Raw genomic sequence first — 19,133 nt, 5'->3', positions numbered from 1 at the left:
CACTGAGCATAAGGCTATTTTTTTCACATGTATTGAGAAGACTCATTGATCATTAGTCTAAGGCCAGTACTGGTTTTCATGGCAACTTGTTCATTTCGTCATGTGAGCTACATACTTATTTACCTTCACTAAACAGTGCCCTGGATGTACGTAATACACAGGGCTCAGCTCCAACAATGTCATCGCCAGTTCTACTGGCAGTGAAATGGCACTTATTATGCGTTACTCTTTGTTTTTTTTCATTACTAGTGCTGATGAATACTCCAAGACTGATTTACTTGTCAGGTTTTCTAACCTCCAGTTCAACATTTATGAAAATGAAATACAACGTAGTCAAAAGTCACTAGCCTTTGAATTTAACAGAATAAATGTAAAATGGCCTACACAACCTCAAAGACATCATGATTTATATATGGATATAACTGGTGCAAATTATATAGGAAAAAGTAGCAAAATATGTAGCAGAACAAATTATACACAGTTTGTCTGGTGTACACAAGTATTACATAAAATGAACTTGTAGTATTGGTTGACTTAACTTACCTAATGTATTTCAATCATTTTTTTTCAGTCATGTGTTAAGATGTCTTTTGTGGCTGCCTGCTTTATTTTCCACCTATGGATTAGTGTCTTGACCTTTTTTATCTTAGATTTAAATAACATGTTTTGAGTCAGTCCATTTTAAATCTACTGTATATCACTAGCTTCTACTTTATAGGCTAGGGTGTTGAAACATCACGACTCTCTCAGCACATACAGAAGAAAGGTGATTTAAGACAGCATTCCGGCTCATAGAGCTTTTCAGATTTTTAAAATGAAAACAAAACATAGACCATGCACTTTCAATTATCAGGTTTTACTGGCTTAAGAGACACTGGTGCCGTGTAGAAATTGTATGATTCCCCCAGGTAGCCACTTGACAAGAACATAAACTCCATGAAGTTGATTACACTCTGGAGGGATCATTTCTCTGAATCTAATCTGCAGCAGCTGTCTATGGCAGCTGAACCTAATAGACTGTAGCCTCTTATGCAAGTATAGCTGAGCGTGTTGTTCTACTCTTCCACCACTTCAGTCTGCCACTGGGAGCAAACGACCACATGTGTGTCTTAACAGAATGATCCCTATGTGTAGAATGCTTCTTATAATATGTAAGTATTTTTCATGCAAAAAAAGGTTTTTGAACTGTAGTTCAGTAAGAGTAAAATTAGAAATTGAAAGCATACATGGTTTCCCACCATGTCATGTACGTAATTTGTATGATAAATGCATTTTTAATAGAAAATACAGGCATATGAATGCTGTACATTGTAACCACTAATAACTGTTAGTATTGTAAAGTGTAATTTAGTAATAGACCATGCAATCAGTCACATACTGATAAATTATTTTGTAGTTACTGAGAACGAATTCACTTCACAGAATTCTACACGTTTGAGTGTACTGACACATAATAGCCCACATGCAAAATTGCACCTGCCTGCTTATTATTTTAACCTGTAGACTGAGAAAGTACATTAACAATCCCGCTGTTTATAAGTTTAGGACTTGTAATATATGCTGTAGTTGTAACACATTTCAATGAAGAATGGTTTATTGTATGTGTTTTTTTTTACTTCCTCACAGAAATACGAGAGGCCTTCCGAGTACTGGATCGGGATGGAAATGGTTTTATCTCCAAACAGGAGTTGGGTATGGCAATGCGTTCGCTGGGTTATATGCCCAGTGAGGTAGAACTGGCTATCATCATGCAACGGCTTGACATGGATGGTGAGTAGCAGATGGTGATGTTACATTGGCTACTGACAACATAGTTGTGCAAAGTTTCCATGTGTATTGTACTGAATCCTCAAAGTGATGAATCTGGGTAAAAACTGTTACCATAAACGCAAATGACTATGCTACACAAGGATTATTTACTCAAGAGTCAGTTTATATTGCAAGTCTTCAGCAGTTCCTCAGTTCTTTTTCTTTTATTTTTTTAAATTGCTGCTAGAAGATCATGTTAATAATAGACAACAAACTTGATTATTAGGAAGTTAAGTTTTTGAGTGATTGTATTGGTGAGCAACATAAATAACCAGAGAGTGACAAATGCTACCATTAAATAAAAGAGACGCTGCAAAACACTAGCTCAAACCCCCCCCCCCCCACACACACACACACACTTTTATTGTTTCTATCAGTCAGAAAAACATGCATTAACATTTTAATAAATGCTACTTTCATGACCTGGGACAAGCAATATAGTAAGAAAAATTAATGCATATGGGTTAGCAGATGGCTGTGTGGGCCACAGGTTTACTAATCTAGAAAGGCTGTTGGTCTTGAACCAAAAATTATTGACCATGTGATGGGTAAGATCATTCTCTAACCAAATGGGATAGGTTAATTCATGCACAAAAAGGGAAAATGGCTAGTCTTAAAATGATATAAAAGAGCATTTAACTGTCTGATAGGAGGGGGTAGTAGAAGCTGCACTCTGTCAACACTGCCCTGTTTTCTACATAGGCAAAACTGAGCACAAGTTCAAAGAAATAACTGCTGAACATCTGTACGTCATTAAGAAAAGGAAAGCAAACAATGCCCTAGCCAAATACTTAATGGAATGGTCAGACCATTTTTTTAAATTTGCATTTATTGAAAAGGTAATCCCTAGTGAACGTGGTGGCCCACGGCAACTTAAGTTGGAAGAATGTGAGTTATATTGGCAACTCACACTTAATGCAAGTTCTTGGCCAGGAATTAATGACCAGATTCTATTAGCTGTCTTTTAAAACTAAGAACTTTAGAAAGGTGATATTCACTACCTTTTTTCTCAGACAGATTTTCTCAGTATAGCATTTAGTATTTAATGATTGCTGTTAAATAAAACTATTTATTATTGTATGGTAAATGATAGTTTTACATGGTGATGTATTCAAATATTCAGACTTTGATTTTGTTTACTTCAATTTTGAACCTATTGAATATGTTGCCATAATGCATGATTTGTTCAAGGGATTTGGCTGTCACATGATTTAAAGCTGATCACGTGATTCTAAAAGTGTTGGGCTGTCGCATGATTTTAAGCTGATCACATGATTTTAAAAAGAGTTGCCACATGCCTTTTAGAATTGTATTTAAACAGTGTGTGTGCTTGGTTCCCTTTATCTGAAGAAGTTTTATTATGAAATAAAACAAAGCACTAATATTACATTTTAAGTTGTTGAGCCGGATTTGTCGGAATCTCTGTGGCCTTGTGTATGTTTTTTTTTGTCTTAAAATGGCTCACAAGGGCAGTTAGCCTAGTACTTACCTATGAACCTATGAACATTTGGCTTGGCACTTTATTTTTACCTTGAACTTTGTGCAGTATTCTTACTTATCTGATTTACCAACATGCTCTCAAGTACAATCTGATTCAGATCATTTGACTCCATTGTTAGAATTTTTTCCAACTATAAACAGAAAAATGCCTGTGCCAGTGGTGTAGAAGGATAAAACCCTGACTACAGTCCAAGCAAATGAAGTATAATGACTGCCTTGGAAGCTTGATGGTACAGGTTAGCAGGACGAATCTGCCCAGAATGTAGGGTTAACACCTTTAAATCCTGCCATTTCCTGACAAATAAGCCACACCCTTTAAGTAATGTAAAAATGCCCTTACCCTGGGTAACTCCACCCATTTTATCAAGGCATATGTGGAAGTGCCCATTTCAAATATTATATACAGTAACTGTAAGTAAGCAAAGGCAACGTGTAACCATAAGTATCCAGCAATAACAAATGAAACAATGATAGCAGCCATGATGTCCAAGACCCCTCTAACCTTAATGGTCAACCAGTAACAAATAAAAAGAAACTGTAATGCGACAACCGGCACTGACATATTTTCATTTGTTAAACCATTGGATAATCATATTTTCAAACACGAGTCTAATTATTAAAAAAAAATGAAAAGACAACATGTTCTCAGTTTCTAAAGTTACAGTAATGGTAACATAACAAAATCATGAATGTCCGTCATACAGACTGGCTTTTTGCTACAGTACTTTTTTGCAACAAGATTGTATAACATTTGGCAGATTTGACAATTCAGTACTCTGCAAGCTTCTGCACCATACAGGGTAGCCAAAACATAGAGGTCTAGTCATATTACTGGTAATATTCAGCATTTCTCTGTGCTATAGAGGCCCTTTCACACCCATACCAGTATTCAACAAGCAAACATCAGTACTTTAACATGGCAGCCAAGACCAAAAATGTCCATTACTGTCAGCCTCATCACACCATCTAGATTACTTTTGTCTTATTTTCCCAAACTTTGTTATAATCTTCAGCTTATTCCTGCATCTTTTCAGTAAACCTTAACTGGTCAGAACAGCATTATAAAACAGCTGGAGGAAATAATCAAGTTAAGCCAATTTCTGGATGCTACTTGTGTCTGGCTTCCTGAACCAAAAAATGTTTGATCCTTTGAGGTGAATTGTATAGCTCTTTTCCTCAACCTTTTGATCCAATGATGGCCTGAAGAAAAATGAAGACCAAGGAAATAAGTTCAGTCTTATTTTTATTCTTTCAAAGCAGAAATACACTTTGTGCAAGGCTTGATGTTGAAAGCTGACAAAACAGTAGTTTCTTATAGATGTAAGAGGATGAATGCCTGTGGGGACATATAAATCATATTGAAGAATAGTGCCTGCCTCTCTACCACTCCCTCTCAAAAAGGACAGTTCTTTGTATTCTTTGGGTCTTTGATTGAAATGAAAGTGAAGGAACAAATGGCCACAGAGATATACTTCATATCACTGCTATCATACATGCAAAGAGCATGCCTTCTCACCCGTATTCCCAATTGACAGCCACCTTCTGTGTAATTCTCCTGTATCACACGGGGAGAAAGTGAAGGAAGAAATAGGACACAGTAACGCATTTCAACTTATTGCTTGATATATATAATATATATATATATATATATATATATATATATATATATATATATATATATATATTTGTATATAAAACTCCCCCAGTAGTGAATCAGCACTCAAAGCAATGCTTCACTAATATATATATATATATATATATATATATATATATATATATATATATATATATATATATAAAATACAAACCATAAACTTAAATTCAGTGGAATGATGCACAATGTTTTCATTCATATACAAACAACTCTGCGAACTAAAAGTGAACAAAGCAGCCTTTAATTAGTTTAGCGCTTTCACCATTACTCGAGTGGCTTCTTCAGATCATACAGACAATAAAAATACATTTCTTATATACTTACTATAAGTAACCATATCCACAGCTGCCTCTAATCATGGTATGCAGCAACAAAGTGAAATCTTTTCAAAAAACGTAGTCACGTATCTATGTGACTATGGCAATGTTTTTAAAGCAGCATACTACATTTTCAGAATAAAAACAATAATAACAATCTATCTACAACATTTATCCTCCAATCTCATATGTATTCTCATTCTATACTATACACATCTATCATATAATTCATTTTACATTTCAAAATGACATATTTAGCAATCATCTAACTACCCTCTCAGTTAATAGGTTTACTCGACATTTAATAAAAATCAAAACATTGCAGCATACGTTCAACTAATATATAAAGTCCTAAACAATCCTATGGATATGTAGTATGCCATAGTGCAAAATATGTGCAAGGTTGTTGATATCTTGATCAGCGTACCACTAGGGTATCCTCTGGTCATTCATACTCTCTCACTTCCAACAAGGATGAGCACTCCTTTGCTCACACACTCTCAGCTGTATTTACTAGTACGCCCCTAAAGTCAGATTGTAGAGTATAAAAAATATGTATAAAAACCTGTAATCCGGGAACATATCCCATGGGTTAATTGGCATACTTACATATATGTAAACATTTCAATGCTGCCATAAAATAATGCAAACGGCAAATAATAATATTATTCATTCACATTCATACCAAATGCAATGCATATATAAATATCAAGTACCTCAAGCACTTGATTCCTAGTGATACGCTCATATATGGAATAGATGTGGGAATTGATATGAGGTCTGATATACAATTATGTACATCTGTATGCATAGTAGTGTCTATTTATGAGTACCTTTGTTCTGTTATTCCTGTAAAGCGCATAGAGCATTAATTTGATATTAAATGCACTTTTCCACCAATGTAATGAGTTTCTGTTTAGAGCATCAATACCTGTTAGTTTTATGCTCTATTTATTAGCATCTAGGCAATGCATAAAATATATGCTTCTTTATTTCAGTATGGTAGATTGTGCAATTCTCTATATATAGAATATTTAGAGCCCAGGACAAGTGTTTTGGTGTTCTATAAATAAATTGAGATGTCACCACTGGTATTGATGTTAGTTTTGTCTCTTGATTTTAGTAATTTGGCAGTGATAATGTCTATTTATCGCCTCACTCTGTGTTACTGGCATTGTTGTTTGGGTGATTGAGGTATTCGCTAGTTATTTAAACATGCATTTGCATGAGTTTAACATCACATCCTGGTGTTCTGTAAATGAAATGAGATGTAGTTACTGGTATAGATATGCCTGTCTTTAACCTTAGTATCACTTGTTCATAGCTATGTGATAGTGTTAGCGCCAATTTATTGGTCCTTCAACATTCACAGCTTTGCTATTCAAGTGCTTGAGGTACTTGATATTTATATGTTCCCAGATTACAGGATTACAGGATTTTGCACTATGGCATACTACATATCCATAGGATTGTTTAGGACTTTATATATTAGTTGAATGTATGCTGCAATGTTTTGATTTTTAATAAATGTCGACTAAGCTTATTAACTGAGAGGGTAGTTAGATGATTGATAAATATGTTGTTTTGAAATGTAAAATGAATTATATGATAGATGTGTATAGTATAGAATGAGAATACATATGAGATTGGAGGATAAATGTTGTAGATAGATTGTTATTATTGTTTTTATTCTGAAAATGTAGTATGCTGCTTTAAAAACATTGCCATAGTCACATAGATACGTGACTACGTTTTTTGAAAAGATTTCACGTCGTTGCTGCATACCATGATTAGAGGCACCTGTGGATATGGTTACTTATAGTAAGTATATAAGAAATGTATTTTTATTGTCTGTTTGTATGGTCTGAAGAAGCCACTCGAGTAATGGTGAAAGTGCTAACCTAATTAAAGGCTGCTTTGTTTGTTTTTAGTTTGCAGAGTTGTTTGTTATGAATGAAAACATTGTGCTTCGTTCCATTGTTTTTATGTTTATTGCTTGGATAGTATTTTTTATTTTTTACAGTGGTTCATTTGTCCGTTGGGTGGTTTGTTTTACCGTATATATAATACAAAGTTTGCCTGTTTTCCTCTACCCCCAAAGATAGCCATTCATGTATGTTTGATGGTGAGGAAAGTAATACAAAATGAGGTCCACCTTCTTGCCCGTATTCAGTGCATTGCATCTAGAGAAGCTATACTGACCTTCGGTGCTTATCTCTGAGGGTTGTGTTTCAGCAATGCTAAAAGAAAACAGTGATCACATTCTTCCCAACCCCCACACAAACTATAATGACCATCTCTACGCATCTCTGAGGTTTGGTGGTGAAGAAAAGTAAAAAAAAAATAATTACCATTTTGTGTCTTAGTCCCACACAAGCCATGCAGATTTTTTTGTACACTTCTGAGGCTTGATTGCAATGAAAATTAAATAAATAATAACCGTACTATCTTCAACACCCCAAAGGCTACAGTGACCATGTGTGGACCTCAAATCAGGGTGGGTTTTACACTAGATGAGGCCATGGCTGAGGTGCATACTAAAACCAATGTGAACATCCATTTATACAACCTGTGTTGTGGAGGCTAACAGAAAATTTGAGGGTCTAGATTTTCTGCAATACTTTTTATGCCTTATTTTTGAAAGATAATGACTTATTTTATTTGTCTTTCTTATTGCTACTCAGAAGAGTTAGGTATCTGTTTGCCAATAGTGTGTACCCGCAGATAAAAAAAAAAAAATCAATTTTTTTCTTACATGCTAACGCACACACACACACACACACACACACACACACACACACACACACACACACACACACACACACATATTTACCTACAGGCATATTGGAGGAAGGTCAGTTCACTTGTATCATGACTCTGGGTGTTGATGAAAACCAGAACATCTAAATAAAACACTGAGACAGAGAGAAGATGTGCAGGCTCCACATAGAATTAGTCACAACCAAGTACTCAATGACAGAGCAAAGGGCTATGAGAGTGCAGTAATGCTCATTACTTCACTATGGTAGTGACGCTTTCACACCTGCATCCAGCTCAGACCTCCAAAGAGAGCCACAAATTCTGTACATTTATATGACTGTGATGAAAAGTGAAAGAAATTATGACCAGCTTATTGCTCTTAATTGCACTGCAATCCCCCCCCCCAAACATACAAGTGTAAGCCATAGCAGTGATTGTTTTACACAGATTTCAGCAAATACAATGCATTGTGTGACTGTTTAATAGTGATCAAGCAGCAAAATGGCAACCCCCCCCAAAAAACAGACATAAGAAAGAGGGAGGGTTGGCATAATGGTTAAGATCTTACCCTTACATATAGAAGGTGCAGGATTTGATTCTGACCTCTGTTTATTGGCCAAGTTTGTAATAGTCAGCAGACTGATAGTATATTATGAATCAATTTGTAGAAGCTGGCATAATGATTAAGGTGTTTACCTCACAGACGTAAGGTACAGAGTTTGATTTTCACCTTGTGATGTATTGCTAGGCTTAAAAAAGCCATCCAGGTTCACTAGCCTAGTAACCAATTATTAACTTATGAACTACAAGAAACAAGTGTTCAAATGTTACACTTTTGTTTATCTTTACTGAATACAACTTCATCATTATAGAGGAACAAAAGCACTGAATTTGAACACTTGATATTTCCTGAGGTGTGATTTTTGTTTTCAGTGATCAAACAACAGCAAGGGTAAGTTACTTTTATTCACAGACAGCCTCTGTATCCATCAGTTCCAGCCACTTTGTCATCAGAGCCCCACCTCAACCCAGAAGAAATAACCACACATCAATGAGTGTATAATCAGTTTATTACAGCATATGTATACAAAATGCATGCAGTACCAGTAAATGCAACTGATAAATATCAGAAATAACACATCCATAATATTCAACCAATACCAAACAGCTTCGCAAATGCTTACTTCACCTGTGCAACAGCAGTGCCCCCAGCCACTCACTAACCATCTGCTAGGCACCCTACTCAAACAGCATGAAACACCACTTACTTCAAACCTCCCCAGAGAAGAAAGAGAGAAAGGAAAGGGGGGGAGGGTTCCCCTTTTCCTTAAAGGAATGGGGTCACTTTTTCCACATCATAACTTGGCCTCAAAACCCTGATCCACTAGGCATGGATGGGAGGGTGAAAAACAATTACAGTGCCAGATAGTCTGAACTAAGCCTGACATGGCCTTACATCATCCCATACAGTTCCCACCCATTTATAACCATGCCATCTTTTGCCTATTCACCAAATCAAAATTCTTGACTCCTGCCTACCTGAACATCCCTCTCCCCTCTTCCCTTCCTCCCTCTCTAGCCTAAGCTAACCAGTCCTCTCCACCTCTCCCTTCCCTCTTACTACAGTAATCTCTCAGTTAACTGGCACCCATGGGGACTGGTAGATGCCGGCTAACTGTAGTTTCTGGTTGCTTGCGAGTTACTATTAAAAATAGGTTTGACTGATACCATACCATACTATAAACAATGTATTGATTTGATTTTAATATTGAAATACAGTAATTAAAAGCCTGGCTGGGGGGGGGGGGGAGCAAAGTGCAACACATGAAAACTGAAATGGGGAGCAAAGTGCAACACATGAAAACTGAAATGAATTGTTCATAATGTATTGTATTTTTTCTGTTTTTTTTCTGGTTGCTTGAGAGTGCCGGTTGCTTGACTTCTGGTTAACTGAGAGTTTTCTGTGTATGATGCTACAATAAGGGAAGGGGTTCCATGATAACTGTGTCTGCAAACAGATACCATTTATTGACCGTGTACACTTCAGGTTTTTGTCTTTAGTAATCTGGGATAAGTTACTTTTATCCACAGACAGCTTCATCAGTTACAGCCACTTTATTGACTGTGTACACTTCAGAATGTCTATTATAAAGAAATTTTCCACAAAGTATTCCAACTTGTTTCATATGAATGCATACTACACCTGTAAAGTCAATATGTTCTTAAACTGAGCAAAAAACAAAAGACTCCGTTATGGACATACACAAGTAGACCCCTATCCAGCAGTTATAGCTACATTATTAACTGTATTCATCTTAGATGTCTAATTGAGATAAAAAAATGGTTACAATACTACTCAGACAAGCTCCTCATGGTCCTGCAGAGTGGTCCTAGCTACAGAGAACTCAGAAAAGCGACTACTTTCTGGATTTAAGTATCTTTGCAGTTTTTTTACTTGAAATACCTTCTCTAGCTTACCCTAAACAAGCTTAAACTGTTTTTTTAACTGTTTACTGCATTATTTAATATCTGCACTTAAAGTTACATTTTAGTCGAATTTGATCGAAAGTTTGTTTGTTTGTTTGTTTAATTTAACTGTCGAGGCTGCCCACTAAAGTGTGCTAGCCTGTGTAACTGATTTATTACTGTTTCTGCATTTTCTTTGCGTTTCTATCTAAAAACAAAAAAAACAAAAAAATAATCCTTGTTTTCCCGCCTCTCCTCGACTAGTTTAGACCAGTTTACAGGCTCTGCTGTATTCTGGGCTGTGGTGTAGCTCCTGTGTTGTCCATTACCTTACTTGGATAGAAGGAAGTTTCTTTGCTCAACAGTGGGAGTGGGGAGCCTTGAGCAGCCTACCTGTCCCTGTAGGAAGTGACCTCAGCACAAGAGCTGTAGTAATTGGTTGTTTTGGACCATTTCTAGCTCTTTTGAAGTTCCCTGTTTAAAATCTGCCTCTGGGCGTTTTTTTCTGGCTATACTACTCAGACAAGCTCCTCGTGGTCCTAGCTACAGAGAACTCAGAAAAGCGACTACTTTCTGGATTTAAGTATCTTTTCTGTTTTTTTACTTGAAATACCTTCTCTAGCTTACCCTAAACACGCTTAAACTGTTTTTTTTAGCTGTTTTCTGCATTATTTAATATCTGCACTTAAAGTTACATTTTAGTCGAATTTGATTGAAAGTTTGTTTGTTTGTTTAATTTAACTGTTGAAGCTGCCCACTAAAGTGTGCTAGCCTGTGTAACTGATTTATTACTGTTTCTGCATTTTCTGTGTGTTTCTATCTAAAAACAAAAAAAAAAACAAAAAAATAATCCTTGTTTTCCCACCTCTTCTCGACTAGTTTAGACCAGTTTACAGGCTTTGCTGTATTCTGGGCTGTGGTGTAGTTCCTGTGTTGTCCATTACCTTACTTGGATAGAGGGAAGTTTCTTTGCTCACCAGTGGGAGTGAGGAGCCTTGAGCAGCCTACCTGTCCCTGTAGGAAGTGACCTCAGCACAAGAGCTGTAGTAATTGGTTGTTTTGGACCATTTCTAGCTCTTTTGAAGTTCCCTGTTTAAAATCCACCTCTGGGCATTTTTTTCTGACTATACTACTCAGTCAAGCTCCTCGTGGTCCTGCAGAGTGGTCCTAGCTACAGGGAACTCAGAAAAGCGACTACTTTCTGGATTTAAGTATCTTTGCTGTTTTTTTACTTGAAATACCTTCTCTAGCTTACCCTAAACCAGCTTAATGTTTTTTTAGCTGTTTGCTGCATTATTTAATATCTGCACTTAAAGTTACATTTTAGTCGAATTTGATTGAAAGTTTGTTTGTTCAATTTAACTTTTGAGGCTGCCCACTAAAGTGTGCTAGCCTGTGTAACTGATTTATTACTGTTTCTGCATTTTCTGTGTGTTTCTATCTAAAAACAAAAAAAAAACAAAAAAATGATCCTTGTTTTCCCGCCTCTCCTCGACTAGTTTAGACCAGTTTACAGGCTCTGCTGTATTCTGGCCTGTGGTGTAGTTCCTGTGTTGTCTATTACCTTACTTGGATAGATGGAAGTTTCTTTGCTCACCAGTGGGAGTGGGGAGCCTTGAGCAGCCTACCTGTCCCTGTAGGAAGTGACCTCAGCACAAGAGCTGTAGTAATTGGTTGTTTTGGACCATTTCTAGCTCTTTTGAAGTTCCCTGTTTAAAATCCGCATTTGCACGTCTTTGCGCAGTTGTGCACATAGCGCAGCGCCGGTTAAACTTCTTCTGGCTCCGCCAAGTCTGCTCTTCAAATTTTCCCTTAAGGAAGCTCTACTCTTAGTATAATCAGACTACTCGCTATATTATAAGCCTAGCACTTATTCTCAAAACTTCTCTACTAAGTAAGCACTCTCATACTAAGTAAGCACTACATCCCTGTGAATATCCACTTCCCTTAAAGGCACAGCACTCCCTTATATTGTTCTAGCACGTCGAGTGGTAGATTACTGGCGTCCTCTCCAGTTCAGCTGGTTATTCTGGGTATCTTGAGACAATGCTACAATTGTCTCATGTACACAGACAACTCTCTCCTCCTCCCAACAAACACAAATACATGTGAGAGATGCAACTATATAGCCAAACTGGAGGCTGAACTCTCTCAACTCAGGGCTGGCATGACCAGACAGGAGGAGATGGTAACCACACACACAACAAACCCAGTCCCACATAGACCTACCACAACTGCAAACCAAACACATAAAAACACAAAGACATACTCGGAGGCTCTAATAAAAAACTTACCAAAACAACAGAGGCTCCCAAAGCAGACATCCAAAATCCACCACCTCAAAACAAAACACATGCAACACATACTTCAATAAATCAGTGTGTCAATCAATCACAGCCCTTAAGGCCAAACACCATGCCTGATACACTAGTAATAGGTGACTCTATAGTCAGACACACTGATGTCCCGCTTACCAGGCTGAACAAGGAGAGGGTGACTGTGAGCTGCCTATCGGGAGCTAGGATCCGCCACATAACACACGCACTCAGGTCACTCCAAAGCAAGTACAAATATGACTCCGTCATTGTCCATGCTGGCATGAATGACCTGAGACGTACCTCCCTGGACTACATGAAAAGAGACATAGAGGAGCTCTCTGATTATGTAGCCCAGGCTGGTATGACCCTGACCCTGAGCAGCATCTTGCCCTCACCAAGAATGATGCCACAATACAAAGACAAGATGATCAGCTTTAATAATTGGCTCAAGTACTGGTGTCATTCTAAGGGGATCCAATGTCTGTCTGCCTGGGATGACATGTTGGACAAGCCACGCTGGGACGGCTTGCACCTGTCACCACTGGGCTTCCAGATATTGGCTAAGGCTCTTGCCACCCCATAGTGCCTTTTTTAGGCAAGGCTCAAAAGACAAACCCACCTCCTTAGAAAACAAAAATGGAAAAAACTAAGGGTAATGCTGCTCAACGCCAGAAGTCTAAATCTCAAGATGCAGGTACTCGATGCACTCCTCAGTATGGAGAACATCGACGTCTGTGCAGTAACTGAAACCTGGTTCAAGGCTCCGGAGAGCACCCCAGCACTACCAGGCTATACCTCTTATCATGCTTTTCGGCCTCAAAACCCGGGCCGAACCACAGAGGGAGGGGGAGTGTCCATATTCATCAAGGACACCCACATCTCCAGGTTAGTAGCAACACATGAAGCATCGGAGACCATACAGGTGCAACTAACCATAGGCAAAACTGCTATACAACTGGTAGCATGTTACAGACCACCCTCCCAATCTCAGGAACCCCACTCAGCCTTCCTAAAGACATTGGAGGATATGAATGTATCACAAAATACCATCATAGTGGGAGACTTCAACTACCCTAACATAGATTGGGTACATTATTCTAGCCCTAACACCCTAGCCCAAAGGTTCCTGGAATTCATAAATTCAAATGCACTGGAACAACTAGTCACCTCTCCCACTAGGGGAGATAATATACTAGACCTGATCATCACAAACATGGGGACAAAATGCTCCACACCGGAGGTATACCCCTCACTAGTGAGATCTGACTACAAACTAATCACCCTGGATATACATATCCCACCTCCACCCCCAGCACAAAAGACCACAGTGAAAAACTTCTCAAAAGCAGACTTCACTCTTCTTAAGACTGAGATGGTATCCTTTAAGCCCACTGGGCCAGTGGATACCACATCCCACAATGCTGAATCCTTCACAAATGCTTTCTATGGACATCTCCAAAAATTCATGGATCATGCAATCCCAAATAAATCCAAGTCCCTCTCCACCAAAGGCAAGCGTCCTGTCTGGTGGACCTCGGCCATTAACAAATTGTATAACAAAAGAAGGAAGCTACTGCACGACAGAGCAAAATCCCATAAAGGGAAGACATCTCTGATCAACACTAGCAGAAAACTACGTTCTCTCATAAAAACATCCAAGGCCAACTTTGAGAGAAAAATCGCTAAGGACACTAAAGATAACCACAAAGCCTTCTTCAGCTATGTTAGAAACCTGGGTGGAAACCCTCAGATATGCTCAGAGTTAGTTCACAACAACAAAAAATACACTGAACCCACAGATATTGCCAACATTCTGGCTGACAGGTTCAGTGCAAATTTCTCCCTTCCCTCACCCCCAAAAGAAGAAATACTTATCCCAGCTGAATGTAATCTCCCTGTCATGTCAGATGTCCAGGTGAGAGCCTCCCTCAGCAAAGCTAAAAACCCAGCATCAATGGGACCTGACGGTATCCCGGGTTGCGTGCTACGTGAACTCCAAGAGTAGCTAAACCTGCACATAAAAATGCTATTTAACCTTAGCCTTACTACAGGATATGTACCTGAACACTGGTGTACAGCAACAGTGGTCCCACTCCACAAAGGGGGTACCTTTACAGACCCTGGAAACTACCGCCCCATAAGCTTAACCAGCCTGGTCTGCAAAGCTATGGAAAGAATCATTATGGAATTCATAAACAGAGACATTGGGGACCTACAGACACTTGACCCCACCCAGTTTGGCTTTGTAAAGGGCAGATCCTGCCTTTTGAGCCTGGTTGACTTTTTCAAAACAGTCACTGGAGACATTGATGAGGGCAAAGCAGTCCATACAGCCTACCTGGACTTGGCTAAGGCCTTCGACACAATACCCCACTCAGGCATCATAGATAAGCTCAGCAGCTTAAATGTAAACCCTTATGTCACTAGATGGGTTGCAAACTGGCTAAAGGACAGAACCCATAAAGTTAAAATCGCTGGAGCAATGTCAGACTCAAAGCCAGTCAGAAGTGGTGTCCCACAGGGATCTGTCCTGGGACCCCTCTTGTTCGGCATTTATTTCTCAGATGTTAAAGCAAACATGGGAGGGTTGTGGCTGACAAAGTTCGCAGATGACTGCAAACTAGGTGCCATAGTCGACACACCAGCGGACACATACATCCTACAAAAAGGCCTCACAGAAACGGATAACTGGTGCTGGAGTCATGGCCTTAAACTAAATGCCAAAAAATGTATAGTCATCCCCTTTGGGAAAAACAAAGTACCCACAAATTATCGCGTAGACAGCAACCCACTGAGTACGGAAAAAGTAATCAGAGACCTAGGGACCCAAGTCGACAGCGACCTCTCATTTGACATCCGCGTTGCCAAAGTGGTTAGAAAGACATTCTACCTTGCACACCTTATCATGAAGGGATTCACATCCAGATCCAAGGATGTCATTGTACCCCTATACTCCTCCCTCATCAGACCCATGATTGAGTACAATGCCCCATTTGGTATGTACCTCACCCGGCATCTGCAACATTTGGACAGACCACAAAAGTACCTCACCAAAAGGATCAAGGGTCTCCAACATATGTCTTATTCTGCCAGACTAAAGAAACTCCAGCTCTATTAAGTAGCATACCGCCTGCTCAGAGGTGATCTCTGCCTGATGTACAAGGCCATGTCCAATCAGGAACTGATGGACATGCTCCACCTCAAAAAATCCAAATCCATCAGAACCACGAGAGCTAAAGACTTAAACCTCGGCACAAGTATGAATAGGACATGCTGGAGGGAGAGATTCATAACCCAGAGGCTTCCCATGCTCTGGAACAAGATCCCAGTTCATGTTAGGCAGAGCCCCTCACTGACTCTCTTCAAGAGAAATCTTGATGAGTGGATGGGAGATCGTAAGTTTACCCCAGGGGTCACATCTGTGTCACTGTTAGACAGGGGCACAGTAAACTAATTCTATTATATAAGGGGACCTTCACTGTGTCACTACTAGACAGAGGCACAGTACTCTAAATATATTCTGTGCATTTTTGTACCATTTCATGGGGTGGCGAAAGCCACATCACTATGGCTAGGCTTACAAATGCCCCAGGGCAGATAGCCTAGTACTAAACTATGAAACTAGAAACCGTCAGGTTCACTCAGTTCCACATCTGACAGCTCTCTATTCCAGCAACTATAACTAGTTTTGTTGACTGTGTACCCCTGAGAGTATAAATGCTAATTTTGCATAAATTTGCTGGGATAGCAGGTTTTTCATAAGCATTTTCTAACAAAAAATGAAAGCCTGAAACTCAAATTTGTCATTATTTAAGTTACTGTAGTCCTCAATAATTTACCAGAAAACTACACATTCTTTTTCACAGAACATAACAAAAATATGAGGCAAACAAAAATAAAGAAAATTCTGCAAAATCATGAACAGATGAGCATAGACATTATAGGACATCTCATATTTGTCCTTCAAAACCAATATTCATTATATTTTGTTCCCTGCTGGGATTACAAAAACACTTAACTATTACAGTCCAGTCTCCATACTGCAGCTACATTATCCTAACCACAACATTGCTGAGTGGGTTGAAAGGGTATTCACCTCCAGTTTCAGACAGTTACCGCTTATTAAGCCATGGCAGAGTCTAGGGCTTGCAGCAGTCACTGGACATGGAGGCTGATGCTGCAGCATTTACTCCACTTCACTTCTAGGATGGTTACTTTCCCGTTACACTTTCTACCCTACTTGTCATCTTTCTAAGGGATAGTGGCAGTACAAAGCAGCTTCCACCTCCACTTCCTCCACTGGTAGAAGATCCAGGGGAATAGTATTGGGGTTGGGGCAATTGCAAGGCTACTGGGCAACCAATGGTAAGAGCTACCACCAAGACACACACACACACACACACACACACACACACACACACACATAAATATGTATATATATATATATATATATACATATATATATATATATATATATATATATATATATATATATATATATATATATATATATAGATACATATCGATATCTATCTATCTATCTATATATATATATATATATATATATATATATATATATATATATATATATATATATATATATAAATTACAGCTGGAAGAATGTTTGAAAATACAAACTCCAGTTCTGATTGTCTTTACTGGGAATGGATACCACTTTCAATTAGAAACTCAGAAATTCTAAGGGAAATAAATCCATGCATTTGCATACCTGAAAACCCTTATATTAAATAACTAAAATGCAATACTTCAGTAGCTGACATTCCCTAGACTTTCAGGAAAACATGCAGTAGGAGTTTTATACTGTATTCTAGTCTGCTTATGCCTATGAATTGTCATCAGTAGAAAATACATTTTGATGCAAAGAATACGTAATTCTATTTTTCATTCCTGTGCCCCAAAGTGAGCAGAAGTGTACAAATCACAAAAGTGAATCCCACCTATTTTGAGATGTTTTAGAAAAATCTTTTAATTGACACTGTATTTATTGCTGCAATGCAACATGTCAAGAAATATGAAGACTGGGCTGTCAAACGGATGAGGAGAATCACATTTCTTTAATTAAAACGTATAAAGAGCTGTTTCTAAGAAATGATTTCAGAAATATAAATTATATTTTCTCTGCACATGGGAATTATTTCCTTAAACAATATAATGTACAAGCCTTTTTTGTATGTGTAAATACAGGAAAACAAAATGAATGCTTCTTTGCTGATATTATTAATAATTTGTACCTACTGCATTATACGATGAAGTCATACCTCTCAACCATACCGAATTCCTCTGTATTTACCGGTTTTGAGGGCAAAATAGTGGGGTGCCACAAATTCCCAAGTGGCCCCTTTATTTCATGATTTTTTTTCTTTTTATTGGGTAGAGTACAATTTAAAATGTATTGCTGACATCACCACACATCATCAGCGTATCCTGTAATGTCATCAAATTGCAGGGGTGTGTGTGTGATGACATCCCTTCATGAGCCAGTTTACCAGCCTGTTCGAGACTTGGACTGTGCTTAAACTTTGAAATTTGAATAGCAGCGGGCCAGCAAAGCAGCAAGCGGAGCAGCTGGTTACAATTTAAACCAACTAAAAATCCACTAGGAACATCGCCTGGGAACCAGACTTTCTCCAGAAACCAAATTCTGAAATGTAACACTTTAAACACTGTATTTTATTACAAAAATTAAATATTACAATTTAAGTTAAAACATAAGTTCTACTTCTGACAAGTGTCGACTTCTAATTCTGATTGGCAGCAGCTTGTGATTTGTTGTGTTTTGTGAACAGTAGGTTGGAGTGTTTGCCTTTTACCTGTGTTTCTGTGATTTATGGATTGCTTGCAGTAGTTGTTTTTCATTTCTGTTTAACTACTTTTATACTTTTATCATATGATTTCACGTGAGCTCTCCTTATGCAGTGTTTGCTGCTTTTCTCTGCTACCTTTCTTGTGTTCATCTGGTTCTTTAGAAATATTTTACTGCGGCTTAACATTTTGGTCCCTGATGTTTTGAGGAGTATTGCTCCGTGATATCTACCATTTTAAGAGTTAAATCCTTGAGCCCAGGAATTTATTTTCATCTGGTTCTTTAGAAATATTTTACTGCGGCTTAACGTTTTGGTCCCTGATGTTTTGAGGAGTATTGCTCCATGATCTCCATGATATCTACCATTCTAAGAGTTAAATCCTTGAGCCCAGGGAATTATTTTCACTGTAAGCTAGTGATTCCTTTATTTTACAAGACAAGTGTTACCTGTACCGTATAAGTGACTGTGACCCTTTTCAACACCC

General features: G+C 38.3%; 1 protein-coding gene across 1 annotated transcript in view; it reads left to right on the top strand.

The window, feature by feature from the left end:
- CALN1 (calneuron 1) overlaps positions 1 to 19,133 on the top strand; it is a 1,476,296-nt gene that overhangs the window by 577,074 nt on the left and 880,089 nt on the right. The window contains exon 3 of the mRNA XM_044054204.1: positions 1,627 to 1,770. Coding sequence (XP_043910139.1) covers positions 1,627 to 1,770 — 144 coding nt within the window. The remainder of the gene's footprint in view (positions 1 to 1,626; positions 1,771 to 19,133) is intronic.

The sequence above is a fragment of the Protopterus annectens genome, chromosome 13.part0 (genome assembly GCF_019279795.1).
Source record: "Protopterus annectens isolate FY-2018-M chromosome 13.part0, PAN1.0, whole genome shotgun sequence".
NCBI classification, from domain to species: domain Eukaryota; kingdom Metazoa; phylum Chordata; order Ceratodontiformes; family Protopteridae; genus Protopterus; species Protopterus annectens.
Note: the sequence above shows the minus strand (reverse complement) of the source record. Positions and strands in the feature narration are given on the sequence as shown.